Consider the following 23,372-nt stretch of genomic DNA (forward strand, 5'->3'; position numbering starts at 1 on the left):
TCAAATGAAAGGAGCTTTATAATAATGAAAATGTTCCATTTTAAAACAGTTTGTATTACAGACTCAGAATAAAAAAATAAAACAAAGCCCATTTTCTTTTTTTTCTTTTTTTAAAGAGCAAGGTCAACAGATCTAACATTAAAAAAGGATGGTGCCCTATTGCCGTAAAAGTAGTGCTGGTGGAATCTTTAGCTGAAAATTGTTCTTTTTTGCAAAGTACCTGAAGAATTTTTTGAAGCACCATTTAAATACTTTTTGCATAACAAAAAAAAACTTGCCAATATCCTAAATCTTTTTTTTGTTTGTTAAATACATGTTTTTTTTCGTCTTCCAAAATGACTTCGTCATGTCTGTTTTTTCCCCTTGCTCTCATCAATACAGCTCAAAATATTTGCAACATCTGTGAGGAAAAGCTCACATGAATGAAGTGTACAAATTTAAAAACGCCTTAAAAGTAAACAAAAATGGCTCTAAGGCATAAGTTATCGAATCTTCAAACTGGTAGGATCATGTACAAACAACCTGAGTACATACATATGAATTTCTCAACATAATTTCTTTTCTTTTTTTTTTTAAGTAAGCTGTCCACACATTTTTTGAAGAGCTGAAGTCCTTACAGAAATCCTTTACGTGTCTCAGTACCGTCGCCATCTATTATCTTGGTAGCCACGGTTGCTACCCTTATCGTCATGTCTGTTGCCACCTCTGCTCTCATGGTGACGGTTGCCACTCCTGTTGTTCTGATGGTGATAGTTGTCCTGACTGTGGCTGTGTTGCTGATGACGACCGGGAGCTGGCACATCTGCGTAGCGCTGACTCCTGCCACCGCTGTTCATCTGGGACGGATGCCGATAGTGGGCGTTATCATGTTGCCTTGAGCCACTTCCGCCAGAATTTCCACCTGCAGACGGCTGCCTCTGCAGAGGCTTGGAAAAGCCGCCATTTATCTGCTCAAGCTGCTGCATGTTGAGCTGCCACATCATGTTGTTCATCTACAGATGAAGGACAAGACAGGTAACATGACCCGTGTTTTAATCGGTTTATCAAGAGCACAAAGAGGTTTATATTCCTGTCAAATTATACAGTGTACACATTTCTTCATTTGTTACAGAGGAGCAGTTTAACTTAAAAACATGCAAAGAGCAGGTCTGAACATGTCATATATTAAAATAAAAACAGTAAAATGCTACCATGACTGTGCCGTGTCATTGTAAAAGTATAAAGAGCTTACCATGACATGCTTCTGCAGATTATCGGGAGATGAATAGGACCTCTGCATTTGGGGCGGAGGACTATATGGTGGAGAGCTGAACTGGATTGGGGTCCTGTAAGAGTTAAGCAAACCACTGTCAAATACTTTATCATAGAAAGGCAAGAACAACCAGTCTACATAGTGTCAGGTGCATATTCTACATATTGACTAACCACTTCTGCAAAATCCATGTTTGATTTCTCAACATTTTTGATTATTTAAATTACTTTTAGTTGAGGTTTTAATTCATGCTTTGACCTTTTTCACCTCTTTGGCATTTATGATAAGGGCATGCATTTGAAAATTTTGTAGGATCGCTTTATGAGAAAATATCAAGTCAAGCTCACATACAAATTAAGCTGATGTCGTTATCCTAACAGAGTGCAGAAATGTGATCTATTTTTTTTCCTTCTCATTCTTCTCTTTACTTTTGTCGAGATATAGTACAGCAAGTAGGGGTGTCCCATATTATATTTTTCATGATAATATCGGTATACTTCTTAATATCACTGTTTAGATGCGTCTTTGTTGTACCATTTATATCTGATTTAAACTCAGTCACGGTTTAAAAAAAAAAAAGCAACTGAGAGATACGTTTTTGTAGTTTTTACTGACTATTTAAAAAGGCAAATCATAACACGTATTTGGTTGCAATTGTACGTTCCTGAAATTAATAATAAAATAGTTTAGTATTTTGTCATGACATCAAAAATACCTTTATTGCAGATATAGCCTAAAAATATTGCGATATTACTTGAGGGCCATATCGCCCACCCCTAAAACTCAAGGAGATTTTTTATTTATTTATTTTATGTAAGAGTATATTATATTTAGTTAAATGTTTAAGTTGTTTTTGTTTTAGAGTGAGAAAGCCTGGGTTCAGATCAACGTTAACTGGCTAGCTCAATAAATCGTACTTTGTGATACGGGTCCCTGGTGTTGTTTCTGCAGGCCTGCTATCTTTTGGGTGTTTCTGCTTTAGTCAGTCAATAAAATAAAATGCACAACAAATACGTTTCAGCCCGCTCTATTATGTTTTTATCCAGGGAGTCAGTAACATAATTGTTTGAACAATAACAATATTCCCATTCTAATTTCTTCTAGATGGATACATGTAATGTAAAAAAGGTACACAAATTGAACAACAGTTATTTTAAACTACTATATCTAATCTAAGTTATCCAAGAAATGTGTTAAGCTATTTTTTCTCCAGTCTAGTTCAACAAGACTTGAAAACAAAACCTATATACACACATTACACTGGTCTGATACTGCCCAACTTAACAAATATTTTCAAGTTTTCCAGCAAATTCCCTAAACAGGCACTGATGCATGAAATTTGGCATGAAACATGGAAAGGACTGCACACAGAGATTTCTATACAAGTTAATACAGACCAGTCCAATCCCATTTCAAGCCACATCTTTTGCCAGAGCTATATTTATGCAATTTTATGCGATGAAATTGCGGGAACTTGCAAAAATTGCGGGAACTTGCAAAAATTGCGGGAACTTGCAAAAATTGCGGTTTGATGACAAAGAGAAGAAAAACTGATTCCCCCAACACCCTGCTTTTTTTAAACTTAATTTCCAAAAATAGTTTACAGATATTCAGTCATTGCAATAAGTAAACAAATAAGATACAAAAATATATACAAATAATATAATATTAAAGTAAAAATAAAAGTAATAGTCTAAACAGAGGGAAATAAAAGAAACAAAAAGAGACAGACTTTAAAAAATCGTTAATAATATAGACAGCAGGAGCAGTTAAAGAAATTTGAGTAGACATCAGATATTAAGATAGCTTTCTGATACCAACTTAAGAGACTCAAAGTACATGTCAAATTCAACCTCCAACACCTGCTTTTCGATGATGTTCACGTCGCGTAATTACGTCACTTTATAACGTTCCCATGGCAACAGGGGGAAAATTGCTGCTCTTGTGTGAAGTAAACGCAACATTTTTTCAACTTTCTGCTAAGATATATGACTTTTTTGCAACGAAAATGCGGGGATTATGAAATCATGCAAGCACCGCATATTTTGCGTGGAAATCGGCAATTTAAAAAATAAATAAATAAAAATAATAATCACGATTATTTTGGTCAATATTGAAATCACGATTATTTAACATGATTACTCATTAACATTTGGCTATAATGGATAGCGTCCAGGGTATAATCGGTTAGTGTCCTTTATCTCACAGAAAGATCAGAATAAAATCTGTTTTACTACAGTGAGTCGGTTCAGCTTTATAGATATCACACATAACGTTACACAGCTAATGAACAGTTCCACAGACATAACACAATGTGCATCACACGTTCACTCACTATGACCACTACTACGGTCATTACTAAACATGGTGCCAAAATATCAACAACATGTCGCCGTCAGTGGGCTTATTTGCCAGCTAACCGTAGGAAAAATCCAGCACATAGACGGTACCTTAGAGTAACGTTACATGAAACAGGTGATTTAACGTCCCTGCTCATTTACATACAGTTTAACAACAAAACTAAATGCTGAGGGAACATTACTATGTTTTTTCATGTTGGTTTTGAGCAGTATGCCTATGCACTCCCACTAAGCTGGAAAAAGTTTTAAACCGTAAGTGAATACAGCATGTCGGGGGGAATACAACGTCTACTACAGCGGGGGGGCAAAGGCAGAGGGACCGCAGGGTTAGCTAACGTTAGCTGTTCCCAGACAACTGAGTTGGTTTTGCCTTTTTTTGCTCACCAAACGCTGCTGCCATCTTTACTCGCACTGAAATTTTAAATTCCAGCGGATGATATGCACACGACTTGCCTCCCTGACTGGCTTCGGGAGGGGCGGATGTGCGCGTGTGGATGTCATTCAGAACACAAGACAAAATAAGAGTGTTCTTGCAAAATAGAACATGGCAAAATAATCGTTTCTCGATTATACTATTTTGGTGATCGTTGGGAGCCGAAATTGAAATTCAATTAATTGCACAGCCCTACTATTATGGGCTAACAGTTAACATAGAAACGATTAGACATACATTTAAATGCCCTCTGTAAATGCTGCCCTGCTGGTAGAAGCAGTTTTTTTTACAACTTGACCTACTTTCACTTAAGCACGGTGCAGTAAAGTCAATCAGAAGTCGGGGACATGAGTAACGACAGTACAGTGGGACGTTTGCCTTCCTTCAACAGAGCGACAGTAGTAACGTAATATACCATTATTACTGAGATTAAACTACATTCTCGGTTATGTTTGCACTGAATAACGCATTCAAGAAACTGAAACAACTCTTAAAGCGCACATGAACAGATGTGCAATATTAGCTCACATATAAAACAGCACCCTCGTGAATTAGCCTACTGTTGCTAACGTACATTCATAAATCCTGCATAACATCGTCCCGTACCTACAGGACCTCAGACTTACTTATTAATGCACGCACACAGTAGTGTCGACAAACTTAGTCCAATGAGGAGAGAAAGGAAAATGTGATTGCGCTCCACGTTAACGCTTTTTTCTCTCGCTCGAGACCGCTGTGTCCAACGTTACTAGCAGGTAGAGCAAGCTACAACTGACAGGGAGAGAGAGAGAGAAAGAGAAAATGTATCACTACAGCCTATCCAGTCTGCTCAAAGCGATGGTCTTTTTCACAAATAGGTTGCACGTAAGGGGGGAAAAAAAGTAGCTTCCACTTAAGGGGCCCTATCTAGCACCCTGCTACTGTCTTTGCTAGTTTAAGACCGACGCACTTGTCAATTTTCCGTCCAGCGCCCGCGACTAGGATTAGTTTGATTGACAGGGTGGGGGGCGTGGCATTACGATGGTGGCTCTCCATCGTGATGTCAGCCATGCTGATGTAATGCTCCTGGTAACCAGATTCTGAAAAAGCTGTCCATGAGACAGTCTTACCTTTGGCCATGCGGATTTGGGGTATTTGCAGGACTTGTATTCTGTGAATTCCCTGGACTGCTGCTATGACTGCTACCTATGATGGGGTAAAAGGGAACAAAACACAGTTTATCAGTAAAGCATAAATGTGTCCCATTGTGTGATGCATATCTAATACAATACACATATAGAGACATTCAAAATATGCTGTAAAAACAAGCAGTATTCTAATTAATAACCGTTACATTTTGCCTTGAGAAACAACTATCAACACACACGCACACACACGTTTCAGAAAGCAGGTTTAGTGAAAACTGAGTTTGTTAACCCTGAGATGAGGGAAACTCTGGGTTTTCCGTTTCAGAAAGAGAGGTAACTTATCCTCAGAGTCAGTTACTATGGTAACGGAGACTGAGAGAAACTCAAGGTTTCTTCTCTCTCATTTCCTCATTCATTCAGTATGTGTCCGGCGCATTTTAATGCAGTTTGTTATCTGCATGAATAAAAAAACTTATTGCAGATTATAAAACATTTTTTTCTCCAACATGTCATGTCCTTTTGTCGACGATCCCATTGATGAAAAAGCTGTATTAATTCACAGAGAGTTTACGTCGGGAGATGATATTGAGTCCCGACTAAATGTATTTTCATTTCCACATTTTTTCACAGTCCATCAGATATGTAGATACCTTATCCGTCCTCATATCACTAACATCCACCATCGTGGACATGCTTTAACATCCCAGCAGATTCTTTGTGTCGCATTACGTTTTCTGCAAACGGCAGTTTTCTTTATTTGTGTGTATACGGATCATAATGTAATAGTAAAGCCACTGTATGCAGAGAAAGCATTGCAGCAATTTTCTCCCACACCAATTCTCTCTCTGTTGCAGCAATAACCACTGTCTTGCTTTTTTAACGAAATGCATGTTCAAACTCGTTTTTGCGCATGAGTATTTCCGCCGACCCGTTTGTTTGTGGTTGTTACCATGGTGAATCGTAGTATCATGGCTCCATTCATACTGCCTTTTTATTGTGGTGCACGCGCGTTAACATATTCTGATATTATTGAACCAACTCATATCAGCTGTTCTGGAACCAAAAACTCTTGAGTTTCCCATCTCAGGGTAAATCAACTCAGACATAGACTCAAAACCTCCTTCCTGAAACGGACCCCACGGGAGCACATTTCATTGTTATGTGAAATCGGCAAACTTGTTTATTTCTGTCATTTTCAGGCATAACCGTAACGTTTAAAGATATATAGTTAAATACGGTGAAAGGGATGAGATCAGTGTATATGCAGTTGTTCCTCTCCCGTGTGCCTAGCCCCGTTACATTGTATTTACGTTAAACAGGAGTTTTCTACCCGGAAGTTATTGTAAACAAACATTTTGATTGGTTCTATATGGAATACCTGAATCTATGAGATTAAGCACACCCCCTTCATTTAAGTATAAGAAATAAAAAAAATTTGAAATAAATGTGGCATTATGAAATAAAAGCCCCCTGAAATAAAATTAGTAACGTTATATTGACTCACTTATGTTTGTCAAAACAACTCACCTGATCTAAACTGCACATGAATAGTTCTCCCATGCAGCGATGTCCCGTTGAGTAGCGACATGGCATATGGCACGGACACTTCATGTTTATAAACGGCAAAACCAAACGTTTTCTGTTTCCCATCGGCGTCTTTTGGAATTTTAGTTTTGATGAGAGGTCCTGCCTGCAAAAACAAGCAACTAAAGTTAGCGTTAATGAGGTAGCTACCCAAACAACAACTAGCTAAAGCTAACGCTAGCTGCCGTGAGTGAGTCAATAATTTCCCTTGAAATTGTCCACAGTGTGTGCACAACATAGTCACGTTAGCGTTATAACATTATAAAGGAGCCACATGTGCGTTCTACTTCATAACTTAACTAACATGTTAAATGCCCATGACGCTTTCGATTTGTTAGAATTATGTGCGTTATGCTATCCGTACACTTGACATTTGCTAGCTAGCTATGTCTAACATTAGCGACAACAGCACCTGTAAAAACAGTTCAAACAAAAGCTCCTCCGTCACTCTTGGATCCAAATTTCTTATGAAGAGCGTCCGGTCCGTTTCCTCCTCTATTCCCATTTTATTTGCGCAGATACTAGCACTCTCAATCGATTTAAATGCTAGCTAACGTCTAGCGTAAAAAAACGCTCTACCCAATATAACCGGAAGGCCTGTCGTAAAGTGAAATGCCGTTACATTTCTGCTTCCGTCGTAGTGAACAGGGCAACTTCACGACACAGAAAATACGGTATGTCTTATTAATGGACGGTTAATCTATTGCTGTAAATGTACCCTTGCTTTGAGAATAACTCCTTCGGTTAAGGGTATAAATTGCAACAGCAGGGATGAATGCAAACATGTTTTTACTAACTAAAGAGTTTTGTTTTGTTTTCTTTGGGAGGAAATCCTCACATTTGAGAAGCTGGAGCCAAAGTCTGCAATTCATTGTGTCTTGATAAATGACCCAAACGATGAATCATTCATCAAAACTGTTGCCGATTAGTTTTCTGACCATTGACTAATTGATTAATCAATTAATTGCTTTCGTTCTACAGGCTACTCTCTTGCTTTTTCTTTCCTGAGAAAGAGAAGCAATCATGTTGTTTGTTAGATGTGTGCCTGAACCAAAATGTGTGGTTCGTGTCTTGTTAAATGGCCGAAAAGCAGATTTTGTTTTGGATGATGTTAAAGCTTAATGCCAAACAGTTTAAATTGCTTGAATTACAAATCCACAGTTAGGCTACAGGACTTGTCAAACAACATGATTAAAGAACAGTATTTTTTGGGACACAAAGGCCTTTTTCACAGCAGACATTTTTGACTTGCCATAGTAGGAAAAGACCAAGTGTTGCTAATAACATTAGTGATGGACCAACTCTGTTCTCAGTTAGCCATGACAGTGGGTAGCCTGCATCCCAAGTCTCTTAACTGCATCCACGTTTCCCTCACTTGCGTCCCAGTGACTGTGAATCAGAATTAACCTATAAGTCCCTTAAACTGAAACAACAGCAATGAAACATGGCAGCATTAACTACATTTTCTGGCCTACAAAGACAAGTCAAACAATCCCACAAAGGGTAATCCATGTTACCACATCCTATGTTTACCTGTTCTGTGGACTGTGTAGTTTTCATTAATTTAATTCTTATTATTTATTGTTTTTGTTTTAATTTTTTATGAATAGCCCACATTTTGCACTGACTTCTGCCTTTAGTAAGACTAGATGCAATTTTCTACCTTCTTACTTTGCAAATATAACACCATTCTTCTCTTCTCCTTTCTTCTCTTCTCCTGTGGCTTATTTAGTTTCTTTGACTGCCTGGCTGTTGTACATAGATAAGGTTTTCTTTTCTTTTTTATCCCCTGTGCCTCACTGTGATTGGGTCAGTGACTCAGGCGCCTGGAACCAAGTGCCTCTGGTGGTTGCGACATCATTGAGTGTGGAGGTCAAGCAAGCGCCGTGAAAGGCTTGACTTCCAACCGAATCAGATGGGCAGCGGTGTCTGTCCTCTATATTAATTACATCAATTTAAACTAATGATTTTCTCCTTCATGCCTGTGAAATATCCCCACAGATTCTGGCCGTTTAAAGCTCAAGTAAGAGAAATGGGGAGGGCTCTATGGGATGGCACATCAATCTGAAGACTGTCCTTTTACTTTCCTTGCTGTTTAATTTATGAAAGATCAGAGAGGACTGCATGCTATAGCCATTATGGAAGAATCTACACCTCCCAATCTCTATGACATATTTATTCCATGCAAGTTGCTGTTTCCATCACTTATATTTCTCACGCAGCAATAAACACTGCAATTTAACGCCAACATCTTGGTTATGCACATGTCTTGTGGGACCTTTGCTGCTGTGCATAGTTGTTAACACTTGATGTATTGGCGCTTTCCCACAAAATGCTTATGATTTAAAATACTGCAAGTTTGCAATAGACGCAGTAAAAAAAAGCGTAAACCATAAAACCACACCTGTGCAGTATACTATTTGATGACTAAAGCCCTAGAATCTATTTTGGGTCCCTACATTGCCATTACCCCATACATCTCCCTGATGTATTCTCTCCTCCATTTTTATAACCATTGGAAGGAATTCAGGAGAGCACTATCAAAGTGCTGTTCAACAGGACAAAGTATACAGTGTGGAAATGGGGGAGAGGGGTAAGTGAATTGGAAGGCAAAATAGGCAGACCTGCTGAATCTATAAAACCCTCATTACTGCCCACAAAAACTGATTGAATACAACACCATGTACTGTATTTGTGCTTTGCCAAGAAAATACATTTTGCTTGTGATTTCTAAACAGAAGTAGATTAAAAAAATCAATAAAATCTCTTAACAATAACCATTTCATTTACTGCTCTAAATACTGTATCCAAAGAGTGAAGAAGCTGAAAAGCAGCACTAGATGGCAGCATTGCTCCAACGATACTGGTTATGCCAGAGTTGCATTGTTGCATTAGTGGGGCTTCATCTCTTTGGGGATGGTAGGCAAAAGCTCTGTTTTGGAAGTGGATTTTTAAATATGCCTTGTTTGTATATCTGTATTCTGAATGAATGAATACAAAATAAATACAAATAAAAAAATCTCTGTGGGGATGGTTGCTATGCACTGCAGAAGAAAAAAACCCACTGGATTTAAAGAGTTTAGTTGTTTTGTTTTTTTATGTGCAAAAATTCATAGGAATATTCTCTTTTCATGTTTATCTTTTAGCCTGTAGCCCACTTTAAGGTTTCTCATAACATTAAAGGATTCTAATTGGCTTGTTAGGGAGGTGGTATTGTCCATTTTTAAAATCGACTCTTTTCTTTTCCCTAGAATAGTGATTTTTTTTTTATTTTTATTTTTTATTTTTTTTTAAATCTTATCATATCCGTTTCCAGCTAAACGGAGCGAAAGCAGAAAATGCAGAAAATACATGTTATGTGTTTTTACAAATTAAATTTGATTTTTCTTTCAGAAAACAATTTAGTCTCATGACATGTCTCTAGAAGTGTAGTATTCAACGTTTGCTTTTGTTAAAGAAGGAAAGAAAATTGCAATATTCAGTATCGAATCACAATACTTCTAGAATCACAATAAATTAAAATCACAATACAAAACGAATCAGCACCCATGTATCGTGAAAGAATCAAATCAGGACAAAAGCATATTGTCCCAGTCCTACTTTACAGTACATGTACTTACTTTGGAAATCATCCGGAATATGGTATTATTATATTTGGATACAATAAGGCCTCTGCTGCTGTTCAGGTGGATGCGAGTGTCTGAAAAGTTAATATCTTGTTTTCCAGATTTTGCAAATGTGACGTACTGTACCAGGTTCAATTCTAATTCATCAGTGGTTCGCATCATATGTCACTAAAATATATATTTAAAACTCATTATTTTACATAATGCCAGCATTCAGCTGTTCAAGTTTAATGTACTGTAGAAACTCACAGAATTACCTTACTTTTACTTTATGATCCAAGACATTGACACGCAGAGCACTGTGATGCCTTTTAATCTGTCTGGAAACAAGTAGTGCTCAAGCATAAAACCATTGTGCTAATTTATAGCAATTACAGAAACCCAATCGGAGCTAAATATGAAACAGCGGTATGCACTTCAGCTCGAAAACACACCACATCCTACACTCAGCGTCATTAACACGAGTGCTGTTTTTATGACTCTGTTTTTTGGATGCCTGCACACACGACTTGGCTGCATTGTTTTAATTAATAGAGGAAGAAAAAAGCATGACAAAATGGGAGCAATGCTTAAGGGCAAGATAGTAGCCAGCGAGCGTTCTTCAAGGGGTGAAGTGACGGGGCCCGACCCCAGAAATAGGCCATCACCAGCCATCCCCGCTATGGTCAGATCAGGGTGAAATCTTATGGCGGTTTAGTGCTTCCACACAAGGCTACTGTAATGAGGCTACACAAACGCACACTGTATGCTCACTTCCAATTATGACCTGTGGCCTGAAGCGTTTGGTGGGACTGTGTGAAGTGATTGACTGGTGGCTAGACACATCATTCTCCTTCGCCAACATCCAACCTTGCTTTAGGCTCCAACCAATAGCCTACACAACACATCCTTCGTCCGCTGCCCTTTCCTCTTGTTCGTTCATATTCATAATTCATGTGGAATAAAGTGATTCGGGATCATTAAACGCGCATGAATATTTGTCTAATTAAGCCATCCCTCTTTGGCAGCGTGATGTCACAGAGCGGCTTCCCATTCTGAGCATCCAGTGCACAGTTTAATGGCCTGTACCTTGCTACTCAGTGCTTATCCAGCAACAACCTCCAGCTATACACAGTCTTATTTTACACCTCCTGCACTGCTATTGGAAAGACCCAATTGATGGCAATGGTGTTTGAGTGGTTCCTGTAGTTTCAGTGGCAATATTTGGATCAATCATACTTAACCCTTGTGTGGTCCTTCGGGTCCCAGTGACCCGAAGGACAACACAAGGATTATGTACTTCCTTTTACTTTGTTGAGAATTGCTCTCTAAACAAGGGTTAATACAGCACCTTAGTTCTTGTTTGTACAGCATTTTGGTCAGCTTAAACTGTGTTTAAATGTGTTCTAGAAATAAACTTTACTTACTTTACAAGAAACAGGGTTTAGAGAGCAATTCTCAACAAAGTAAAGGGAAGTACATAATCCTTGTGTGGTCCTTCGGGTCACTGGGACCCGAAGGACCACACAAGGGTTAATTCAACAGAGCAGGAGAACCACTTTTGTGGTGGATGTCATTTATTATTCAGGACTGCGGACTATACATGTAGGCAATTTCCAACAATAGCTGTACTTAATGTATGCTGAGTCCACATACAATATGCATATGGTCTATTATGTCTATGCCCTTTATGTAACTGTGAGTCTGAACAATTCTTAGATTACAGCACAGGTCTGAGTGTATTGCAGTAGGAGAAAAGTTACAGTGCACACATTCAGCCACACACCAGAGTTAAGCATTACTCATCCGCTCCCCCAGCAGAATAATAATCGTTAATTCCAATCAATCAATTTCTACAGGTTTGCTTCAAATATTAAGTGTAGGACCTTAGGGAAATGTTCCGTCCTCACTCTGTAAGAGACATCTGATGAAGTGAATCTCTCTCACACACACACACACACACACACACACACACACACACACACACACACACACACACACACACACACACACACACACACACACACACACACACACACACACACACACACACACACAGACGAGAGCTCATCACTGGCAGCATGCCACTCCATTTCAACACCCTCCTCAAACAAATGGATGAAAAATCTTCTGAGGGGTGTCGGAGCCGCTTTGTTTCTTTGCAGTTTTCTCTTCTGTTTCAACGTGCTTGTTATCTCAATATCATTGCTGCATGTTGCTACAGCCCTGACGTGCTGTGACTTCATTTTAATATCTGCGACTCTCCTATCTCACGTCTTGTCTCCCTCTCTCAAACACACACACACACACACACACACACACACACACACACACACACACACACACACACACACACACATTAAGGGAGAGATCCATCCTGTTGCTCCAGTGCTGCAGTGCTGAGTAGCAGTATCAGAAAGAGAGAGAGAGAGAGAGAGAGAGAGAGAGAGAGAGATGTCTGGCATCAGCCCCACACCACAAAACGGACTGCGGCAGGGCATCCAAACCCCTTTTTACTTTTCCATTACTTAACTCAAACTGCACCCCATAGTTCCCCCTAGAGAGAGTGTCCAATGACTAGTATTAACTTTCAGTATATGATTAAAAGCATGGAACCTGCATCTGTTGCAATAAAAAAAGAATAAGGGACATTTCTTTTACATACACTATTCCCTCTGCTCTACCCCACTCCTCCCATTACCTCTACCCCGTTACCCCCTCTAACTGTTCGAAAAAGTGAGGTGTCAGCACATTTCAGATGGCCAGGCTCACCCCTGATGCCTGCCTGTTGAGCAGAATCATGCCCTTTGCCAAAGGTGCCATATGGAGGGCGTTTTATAGCCAGGGTGTGGAGGGGAAATGGCTGTCCTAGAGGAATAATTAAGAAATGGATCCCCACAGTATAAAGCTCATCACATCACGAATCTCCAGTCTCTCTGGATATTCCATCTCTAACCCCTCTCCTCTCTACTCTTCTTTCTGCTACTGCTGCTTTTTAAAGCCTCAACCACCTTCAGAGAAGATAATGAGCTCTGTCAAAAAGAGGCATGCTTCTCCTTTTTTTTCTTCTTCTTCTTCCAAAAGTAAGCTTTTGCCTTCCCCCCCCCCCACTTCATTATATTCAACAGCGGAGTGTCCCATATTCCTGCTGCTGAGCAGAACATGCCCTCAGAGACAGTCAATATTGCAGCTTATAACCTATAACTTTGAGCTCAACCCCCGAAGAAGAATGTTTTCCCTTTGAAGATTCTCATCACTATGGTAATCAGCTGATCATAGGATGTTATGCCAACTTGTGATGCAAATATTTGCTTTCCATCCAAAACCTCCATATTAGAAGTCTTTCTCTAATTTGCACTTGAGTTCAGGCTAGCACTCTGACTGCCATCAATTAGGTAATTGCACTGAGGAAATGACACACATTGGATAAAGAACCCTGCAGTCAGTCAGACCAGTATCTGTAATGTCAGTATATTGAAGAAATTGCAAAGGAACTGGAATGTGTTTATATTTTTTGTTTTATAGTCGATAAGGAAATTCCTCCATTTAGACAAGATAGCACAGCTGTTCTCAAATAGCAGTTCCTATCGATCAAATGGCACTTGAGAAGCTGAAATTTCATAATTCCCCTGAACTGGTGGTATCATCATCCTTGTATGTTTATTGTGGTTAAAAAAAAAAAAAAAAAAAAACCATGCATGACTGGCACACACTTAAGATGTTGTTAAAATACCTTGGGCTAGGCTTGGGCTAGAATTGCCAACCCCGAAGAAGTCAATGATGCAAATGAAATAATGCAATTAGCCTTGTCATTTAATTGAGAGGCTGCAAGGGTGTTTATGGAGAGAATAAGACGGTCAAAATTGTTTCAGTGTGATGCTCATCATGTAGAATAACTGCTTACAGTAGCTTTCTGGGACACTTGAATCAAATACTGGTCTTATTTTGACATAAGTTTTATGCGAAAATAAGACCAGTATTTGAGAGCTACCAGCCAGAGCTACTGTAAAACCTTCAAATTCACAGTAACCTATCTGGAGACCTCACAGTTGTTGTTTTTTCCTCCTCACCCCAAGTCCCGGCCCTTTATCTTCACTGTCAGTTTAAAGCACATTACTTCAAACCCATGCAGGAGCTGCTCTAGGCTCAACTTTTTTCCTTACCGCAAAATAAAAAGAAATGTTCAAGAGGAATTTGAAAGATCCTGCACGATGGGACCATGTCAAATACATTGAAGGTCGTTTCAGGGGTTTGGATCTGTCATTTGTCTCATCTAATATTGTGTGGTCCCTCTATCCTTGGCTTGTGGGTTTCTCTGTACAAACGTTCAGCATTTGCCTTGACATTCAACTAATTTATTTATGTCAGAGTAGTAGGAGAGCTATGAAACTACCACAAAATGAGTTGAGAGGCAGATGTTGTGTAGAATGTATAAATCGCTATTCCATTGTCAAATGTACACTGGTACACTACCATCTTGTTTCAGTGACCGTGAGGAGTAGGCCTACATTATGTATATGTATTCCAGATGCACACATAGAAGTACTTGCATATAATTGAACACTGATTTACATTTTCTTTTACATTTTCTTTTACTCTAATAGCAAAGGCATTCCCCTATCATTAATGTAAATTACAGTTTATTAAATATCATGCCTTGAGTCATTGCGTTGGTGCCAGAGTTATATACAAATAGGCTTTTAGATCTTTGCTTTTTTTTATGGCCATATTCAGAATCCATTCAGATTTCATGGATGACCCGTGGCCCTCCAGGCATCCCTCTAGGCACATGCCCTGAGACCTGGAAATGGAAGACAAATGTCACAGAGGCAGAGAGAGCACATGATCATTTTCTGCTCATTAGTCTTTTAAAACAGTCTCTGGACGTCTCAATTTCAGGATTGGGTTGCATCAGCTATTCGTAAATCCATTGATAAGTTTGTGTGTAAAGTGCTTCATACCTTTTTGTAACTACTAATGCTTTACTATTAGGTTGTACAATTACATTTTTAGTAATGTATCAGGTAGTAAAATACTTTACAGTTGCTAGGAAACATTTGTATTGCTGTCCTATGAAATCCAATCAGCTTTAAACAGAAAGTCACTTTCACATCACAAGATGTAAGATATGTTTTAGGGGGCCCAGTGATATGTTAAACTTCTCTGCCAATCCTTTGTAAATATAGTTATGATTTAGTTTTAAACATTCGCATACAAGGAGAAAAAAGTGTTTCAGAATAAGTAAAATCCATGCAGACTAGAATGATTATGCTTTAACCAATGATATAAGTGATGTAGTCCAATGTATTAGCATTATGTTTACTTATTTGAGGTAGGCTATATGGTGTTATTTTTATTAAATATACTTTTCATCAGCCAAGTTTACATAAATATTACACAACATTGCGTTAAGGTGTCAGATATTAATAATGCTAATAGTTGTTGCCATTGGACACTTTTAGTTATTAAAAAAAAAAAAAAGAAGCTACATTTGCAAACTGATTTCCAGTTAGTCCCACGTTTCCGTCCACATATGAGGAGGGATTTTACACGCACTGTGACAAAGATGGGACACTCCTGTGATATGTCCTTCTGCTTTCCTTTTTCCCAGACCACATAATGCATGCAACAATGCATCAGTTGGCTGCCCCAGTAGATTAAAGGAAAGAACCAGGGATTTTCCAAAAATAGCACTTGTATCAACACTGCCACCAGCTGCTTCATGCTCCATCCGGGGACATCATATTCCATCAATCTTTCAACCATTTATTGATGGGATGTCCACATAAATTTGTCTGACGGGCGTTGAAGCACTATGAAATATTCATTTTATATTTTATATCTGGTGTTCCTAGATGAGGGGGCAAGTCCTGTCCCTCTGGCAACAGAAAGCAGCGGTTCATACATTAACTAGCAGATAATGCTGATGGAATACTGGACAGTAGGAAATATATTGATGGCACTGACTCATATCCCATAAATGTGCAAGTAGTTTGGAAACAAATATGGAAAGACTGAATGATACAGTCATACATGCTATCTCCACGATGAAACGTGCATGCATACTGAAAGGTTCTTGAGACTGAATACCAGCTCATTCATGATGCTGCGTTAGCCAAAAGTCAGTGACATCTTGGCTGCCCATTTCCCTGCATGTAAGCGATGCTATGCACCTTGTCACACCTCAGGGACTTTGAGCATCATTTCGGCCTGTTTCCGGAGCCTCCTATCTCCCTACTGTAGATAAACAGTTTATAATCAGAGTAATGTCAATTAACTTGATAGCTATTTGTTGCATTTTCATATTGGTGTTGATGAAAACAACAGAGGGAGTCATTGCCTTCTAATTGTGGCCTTTGTAAGGTTGTGTTAAAAAGGAAATACATTTTCATCTTCACACTTTGTTTTCTTCAAAGTGACAGCGATGTTACTGCACTTGGACAAGGCACCAAGGTTACTCCGTGGTTTGATGCTTTCTATTTAAAATCTGTCAAAGTAAATAAATTATGCACATCAATCTGTGCAGCAAGTACAAGAAAAATGCCGTTAAGTGTAATTATAGCAGCAGATATAGATGGGAATCGGAGGGGGGATGGCGGTGTTCCATAAATCATATCTGTATATTGTATAGCCTTGAATGTGGCTCTAATAGCAACACATACCTTCACTTTATGGCAGTGCATTCCAGTTTTGAAACCAGAATATTGCGAGCACATCACTGTGCAGGAGAATATGTAGAAAGTAGATTTATTGTTTTCTTTATTGTGTTTTACAAAGAGTCCAGACAAAGTCATGAACTGCAGCATAAACGTATATCAACGACTGTCAGGCTGGGGGAGAAGAAAAATATAAATGACTGGAACAGATTGAAATTCAACAGATTCTGAGATATAGTGAGGTGATTTTAATAATAAAGGTCTAATCAAAAACCAATTAATTATTCATCTCTGGGTTCAGGAAAACATCAGGCATATGTGAGGAAACTACAGTGCAGTTCAAGAGTAACAACCGCAGAATAAGCGGTCCCGACAATGATATATGACTTTATTAAAGGGTGACGCGTGAGAGGGGAAAAGGTTGGGACCATCAGCACTCTGGCAGCAACGCTTCCCCCTGCGATCCAAACCTCTGCTCCCAATGTTTTAATTTCATTGTGATGCAGGGACGAGATAAGCGAGCTGTTTGGTGGGTCAGAGACCACCAACACTGAGATCAATATTGCTATCTACTACACAGCAGCCCAGTGACTGAAATAACAGTAAGAGGACATAAGCATTGTTTAGCACAGTGAAATTAATCTTGTTTTAAATTGAAATTACCAACAAAAATAGCATTAAAATCTAGTCAGTTTTTGTACCTTGTGAGGTAAACAGTATTTTTCTTCTTTTTAATATTCATCCATTGTAAATAAAAACAACATCTTTAACCTTTTCACCCTGCACAGCCTTGCACTGGGGGAGGTCTGCTTATTATCTTTTTTTGATCATTTCCATCTGGCTAATGAGGGCTTATTTTCACTGTGCCCAGAGGCACACTTGTTTGTAATGTTGTATTTCATCACTTGGTTAAATGTTAATTGAGCTTTTCATATCTTTTGTGCTGAGTTAATGTCTCACTCAAAGGATTTCTCCCAGATTAGCTTTAAGGGTCTCGGCAGGTGTTACAATTCCACTCGCAGTGCAAGGTTCTATGCATAATTGTTTGTTGTTAAACCTTGTTTCTTCGCTTAACGAGCCGTCTGCTGGGTTTGGAACAGTAAACGGGATTAACCTGCAGACTATAATGCAAGTGCTACCACTTCTGTTGTCCAAGCACATGATCATTTTCATCCCACAATGTAATCATTGCAAAACAGGATCTCTGAAACATCTGTGGTTTTACAACTTCATTTTGCTGCCTACATGCATCCATCCACCCATTAAATCTTTGCTGTTTAACATAATCAATGAACTGCAATTTCAAAACCCCTCTGTCTCATGACACTGTAATTACTCCTAAGTATTTCACCTACAGCCATATTAGCATATGCTAATCAAGAATGAGTGAGATGTGTGTGCCACACAGCTTAAGCTGTGTACACATTTAGAATAGTGACCGCATTTGACAGGGATCTGCAGTTGTTGGACACCCAATCCATATTATATATATTATACTGTATAATACAAAGAGGTTCTGGAGATGTAAAGATGCTTTCTGACCTTAATGCATGAGCTTAAGGGTGTGATATTCGCTAATGTATTCCAAGATCTAATTGTAGCATGCAGATAGCAGGATATCCATTTCATTTTATATGTTCTGTATGTATTCATAACTGAAATTGATAGCAATAGTTACTGTATATGGGGCACACTAATTTGCAATGGCTTGGGTTAGAATGTTTGGCAGTTTTATGACAACAGGAGCTGCAAATAGACTAAGCGTTTCATTGTAATTAGAATTTTTGCTTTTAGGGGCAGCAATAAATTCGTCAAAAGACTCTTGCACTGAAGTAAGCGTGTGCATCAGCAAGTCTTTTATTTATGCACCGCATCATTGGATTTCTGAATGTTTACTTGGGTCACAATGTCTGGAGTGTTCTGTCGCAAGCTTAAAATCACTGCCCAATGGCGATCAGATTCAGATATAAGTGAATAGAGAAGGGCAACTGAACAGTTTTATGGAAATTGTGTAATCTGCATTTGAAAATGGCACGCAGGATGGCCATTGAATCTGAAAATGTAATCTTGTTTATTAAGTAAAAGGTATTTAATGGTAGATAAATACTTAAAGTAGTAGTATGTAGTACGTTTTATAGTATTTGAACAAAGGTGTACCAGGTCTTGGCTGCACAGATGTTTTAATCTTCTAATGAGATTGGTTAATAATAATAAAAATATAAAATAACCCTACCCGTATCCTTCAAGTAGTACCCTTCACAGGATGTAATAATATGCATTTGTGCTGGAAATAATGACCTATATGAGATAACACTTTATTCACCATGTAACTATATATGCATTTCATATTTATAAAGAAAACTTATTGACTGACCTGCACAATTATACAGTGACTGTCCATATAATGGAAGCCTGTGCAAATAAATAAAGACAGCAGAGAACTAAAGTAAAGGTAAGGAGAGGCAGAGATCGACAGGAGCAGTGACAGGCAGGGAGAGGAGTAGTAAGAGAAGAGTTGCTCTGAGCATTGCCTAAGTAATGCTCAGGGCTGTGAGCACGTGACTGAGGCAGTGAAGGTACTGCAGTGGCAGCAGTTGGTAATTACCTTTGTATCGGCAACATGTTGTCTGTGTCGTCCATTTCATTAGCTATGCATCCGCTCCTAATATACTGTATGGTGGGGGAAGCATTAACACCATCTCACCTTTTCTTTTTCTTTCATTATACCATCTCTCTGAAAAGAGTTAACAAGCTGTGGATGGAGAATATGGTATGGTTATCAGGGGTAGTAGTTTTTTTCTTTTTTTAAATATATTCACAAGACACATGTGCATCGGAAATAGTTTCATCATGCATCTGTGCAATACACAGCCTACTGTAGGTTCTACAATATGTGTGTCTACAATGTAATCCATAAAATAGCATGAATTAACTGTTTTCTAGCACTGAATAGGTTAAAAGCCCTTTGCAGATATATTTTTTAGCTTTTTTTTTTTTTTTTTTTTTTTTTTTTTTTTTTCTCTCTCTCTCTCTCTCTCTCCCCCCTCACTCCCTTATGCATGGTGTATGTGCAAGCACTATGCAAGCAGCCTCCTTTCCTTTAAGACATGGTGGAAAGTTTTGTTCAAACAACAAGACCTCCCCCAGGACCTTCCTCTGGGGTAAGGTGTGCAGCTACTTGAAATTTGAGCAGGTTGGATAGCCACAAGCAAAATCCCACAGCAAGCAACAGCAGAGGAAATAGTGCAAACTACTAACGCATGAATAAAAACATAAATGCAAATGCAGATGTGCATGCTTGCCTACACGCCTACACAACCACAAATGCACACAAAAGTTCCGGTTGCATCTAAATTTAGAGGGTCAAGGGCGCTGATAAGGGTATTCATCTGCTACACAGCCACACAGGAAAACATGGGCACATGCGATGCTCACTCAAACCTGAGTCATACTCAATTTGAATAGAAAGAGAGTTCAGTCTTTACTTTAAATGTGTGTTTTAATGACGTCAGACTTGATCCAGACTCACTGATGATGATTTATAAGTACGTATGTAACCATAGATAACTAAGGCACTCTGAACATTTCCACTCAAGCCAAAATAAACCAATCCACTGAATTGAAGGGACCATCAGCTCAGCATGTTGTGAATGTGACGTCAACTCTATATCAACACAGACATTTGATGTGGTCACAGCATGGTTTGCATTTAAGTGACTTTAAAGGTCTTAGAATACACATGTAGAGGGTAGAAATGTTGTACATAAATATGTATGTATATGTAAATAAAACAATAAATTGTATTCGTATACAGAGTACAGCAAATGGTTTTTGAAAGTGCAATCATCACATTCAAAATTGGCTTCAGACCTCAGCACCAACTCGACAAATCAAGTGCAAATTAAACCCTCTGAAATTACACAGACATGCCAAAACAGTGAAGACAACTCTCCCAATAAAATGAATATGTCAATCAAGATAATTGAGAAATCCCTCAGTATCTTAGAAGCTTAAGTGGCTCAATGGTGTTTTAAGCCTCCAAAGTCGACTTCAAGGCAGTGGTGCGACCGTCGACTTCAAGGCACCTAACATTAACCTTAACCCTAACCCTAACGCCTAATCCTAGTGCCTTCCAGGCAGCGCTGCCTGGAAGGCAAAGTTGTGGGCTTAAAACACCAAACACCGCTTAAGTGTATACAGGAGTATATCTTGAGCTGACTGTGAGAGAGTGTGAGTGTGTAAGGGGGCAAGGAGAGATGAGGTGGAGGAGGGCTAGGGTGAAGTGGTGGAGTAGGTTTCCCCCTCATCATTTCTCTCTACCTGGCATAAATCATCCCCATCCAATTATGATCAAGTCTGGAGCCTAGATTACGCAGTTTTACCATGGGGCAGAGAAAAGATCATTCTTACAGACGTCTTCTAGTGAATAAGAGTGAGATTTCATTTGGGCTTCGACGGGGCATGTCGTTTTAATTAATGGGGCTCGGCTGAGTTGGAGATGGTGCAGCTATTTAAAATGCTAAATGGTTTTTCAAATTTTCTCTTTCTTGCTCAACAGACCCCACTTTTCACCACACACACACACACACACACACACACACACACACACACACACACACACACACACACACACACACACACACACACACACACACACACACACCTCTGAATGCTGTCAGACTCACTCTTGGTGGCATCTGTGATTAATTGTGCCTGTGCTGAGAGGAGAACTTCGTTGTTCTGCCACGGTATGAAGCATGTGTGTGTGGCTGAGATGGAAGGAGGTACAGAGCAGTGATGGATTGATAGATTGAAGCCTAATGTCATCTGCAATCTGGTATTACCCCAGTGTTTTAACAGGTACAGGGACATAGAGTGGTAGTGTTCAGGGAGGATTGGAAGCCAAATCATAGCAGGAATTAGCATCCACACTAATCTGGCATCTGGTGAATTTGTCCTGAAGGAAGGAAAGGACCTTTTATGTAGGGCAGCGTCAGATGGAGGTTAGAGAAATGGGCCAGTGACAAGACAGTTGCAACACTTTCACCTTCCACCTAACGTTGTTCACGTAACACCTTGCCAACCAAAGCTAGCTAGCTAGCACCAGCGTTAATGTCTGCCCATTTTTAACCAACTTTGTGTACTGCTGGACATGCAGATGAACGACGCTAGTGCCTGGAGGTCCCAGTTTACCCGCTGGCAAAACTCCACTGGATGTCTCACATCAGCCGGTTGAAGCACCTCTAAAATTCATAAACAAACGCATCATATCTGCATCAGGTCAATTTGTGGTTTTAGAGGGGTTTATGTGCGGGAGTTTTTCTTGACTTCCTCCCTGAGTCTTGTCATCACCGTGAGGGTGCCAGGCAACCAGCGGACTCTCCATGAAATCGCTACAGATTCAACAAAAATGTAGATATAACATGTTCATTTTTGTTAGGTACATGAATTTTGTTACCTTTGGCAATGCCAGGCTTGCTCTTTATGCTAAGCTAAGCAAACCAGCTGCTGGCTGTGGCTTCATATTTACCCTACAGAAATCAATCTCGCCATGTAACTCAGCAAGAACACAAATAAGCATATTTCCATATGTATAATATATATATTGTGCAAGAATTGCTTTAAGCTTAACTTTGTTGTTGCCATATGTATTGACCTTGTTGTTTACCTTGAATGATTCCTTGTGCTATGAAGGCTTCAAACAACTATCCACGACCAAATATCTACAAATGTTTCCCTCAGCTGTGTCTTATCATAGAATGGGAACTAATAAATGGTGAATTGTTGATGTTTTATTTGGACATCACAACAAAGGGCGAAGAGGTTGAGGGAGAATCCTGGCAGCACTGCAGATAGTTTACCCTCGCTAGCCCTCCATAACCACCGACCCTCCCTCCCTCCCTCCCCAGCATATACCGTCACCCTCTCACCCCTTCCCACCTCCTTCCCCCCCAACCCATTGGTCCCTTGGGCTACCATTTGTGAATTCATCTCTGCCCTCACAGCCCTGCTCAGCTGTCACATCGCATCTTGCACAGGCAGACAGTCAACGATAACCGTGTTAGGGCTTTTCATATTCCATACACCCAGTTTCCACCTCCCACTATACCAACGTGCAATGTTACCCACAGTCTCTCTTTACTATTTCACCAGTCTCTGCCTATTCACCCCTCCACCACAGCTGTGGGGTGGCAAGGGCGCTTTCCCTTGCCTTTGCTTTCTGTTTTGGTTCCTCTATTTCTCTCTCTGAAAGGACTTGGATGTTTCTTTCAGGGAGATCTGAGGAACGATGGCCTTAAAATATGAGAAGCGTTTTTTAATTCTTTCAGTGCCGCTTCTTAAAAAAATAATTACA

The 23,372-nt window shown here is 39.4% G+C and overlaps 1 protein-coding gene across 1 annotated transcript; it reads right to left on the reverse strand.

Annotated features, from left to right (window-relative positions):
- Window positions 1-7,389, reverse strand: rbm7 (RNA binding motif protein 7). The gene is made up of 5 exons (XM_039790989.1): window positions 7,169-7,389; window positions 6,700-6,862; window positions 5,155-5,230; window positions 1,232-1,325; window positions 1-992 (listed from the first exon to the last, which is right to left on the reverse strand). Exons 1-5 carry the CDS (start codon window positions 7,259-7,261, stop codon window positions 636-638), a joined length of 783 nt encoding a protein of 260 aa, XP_039646923.1. The 5' UTR covers window positions 7,262-7,389; the 3' UTR covers window positions 1-635.
- Window positions 7,390-23,372: the final 15,983 nt, after the last annotated feature.

Source organism: Perca fluviatilis, chromosome 2, assembly GCF_010015445.1.
Source record: "Perca fluviatilis chromosome 2, GENO_Pfluv_1.0, whole genome shotgun sequence".
NCBI classification, from domain to species: domain Eukaryota; kingdom Metazoa; phylum Chordata; class Actinopteri; order Perciformes; family Percidae; genus Perca; species Perca fluviatilis.

Coding starts and splice junctions, on each gene's coding strand:
- rbm7 (XM_039790989.1), bottom strand. CDS start 7,261: ATGGGAATAGAGGAGGAAACGGACCGGACGCTCTTCATAAGAAATTTG. Junction 6,863..7,168: donor TGTTTGAACTGTTTTTACAG/GTGCTGTTGTCG, acceptor TTGTTTTTGCAG/GCAGGACCTCTCATCAAAAC. Junction 5,231..6,699: donor TCATGTGCAGTTTAGATCAG/GTGAGTTGTTTT, acceptor ACCCCATCATAG/GTAGCAGTCATAGCAGCAGT.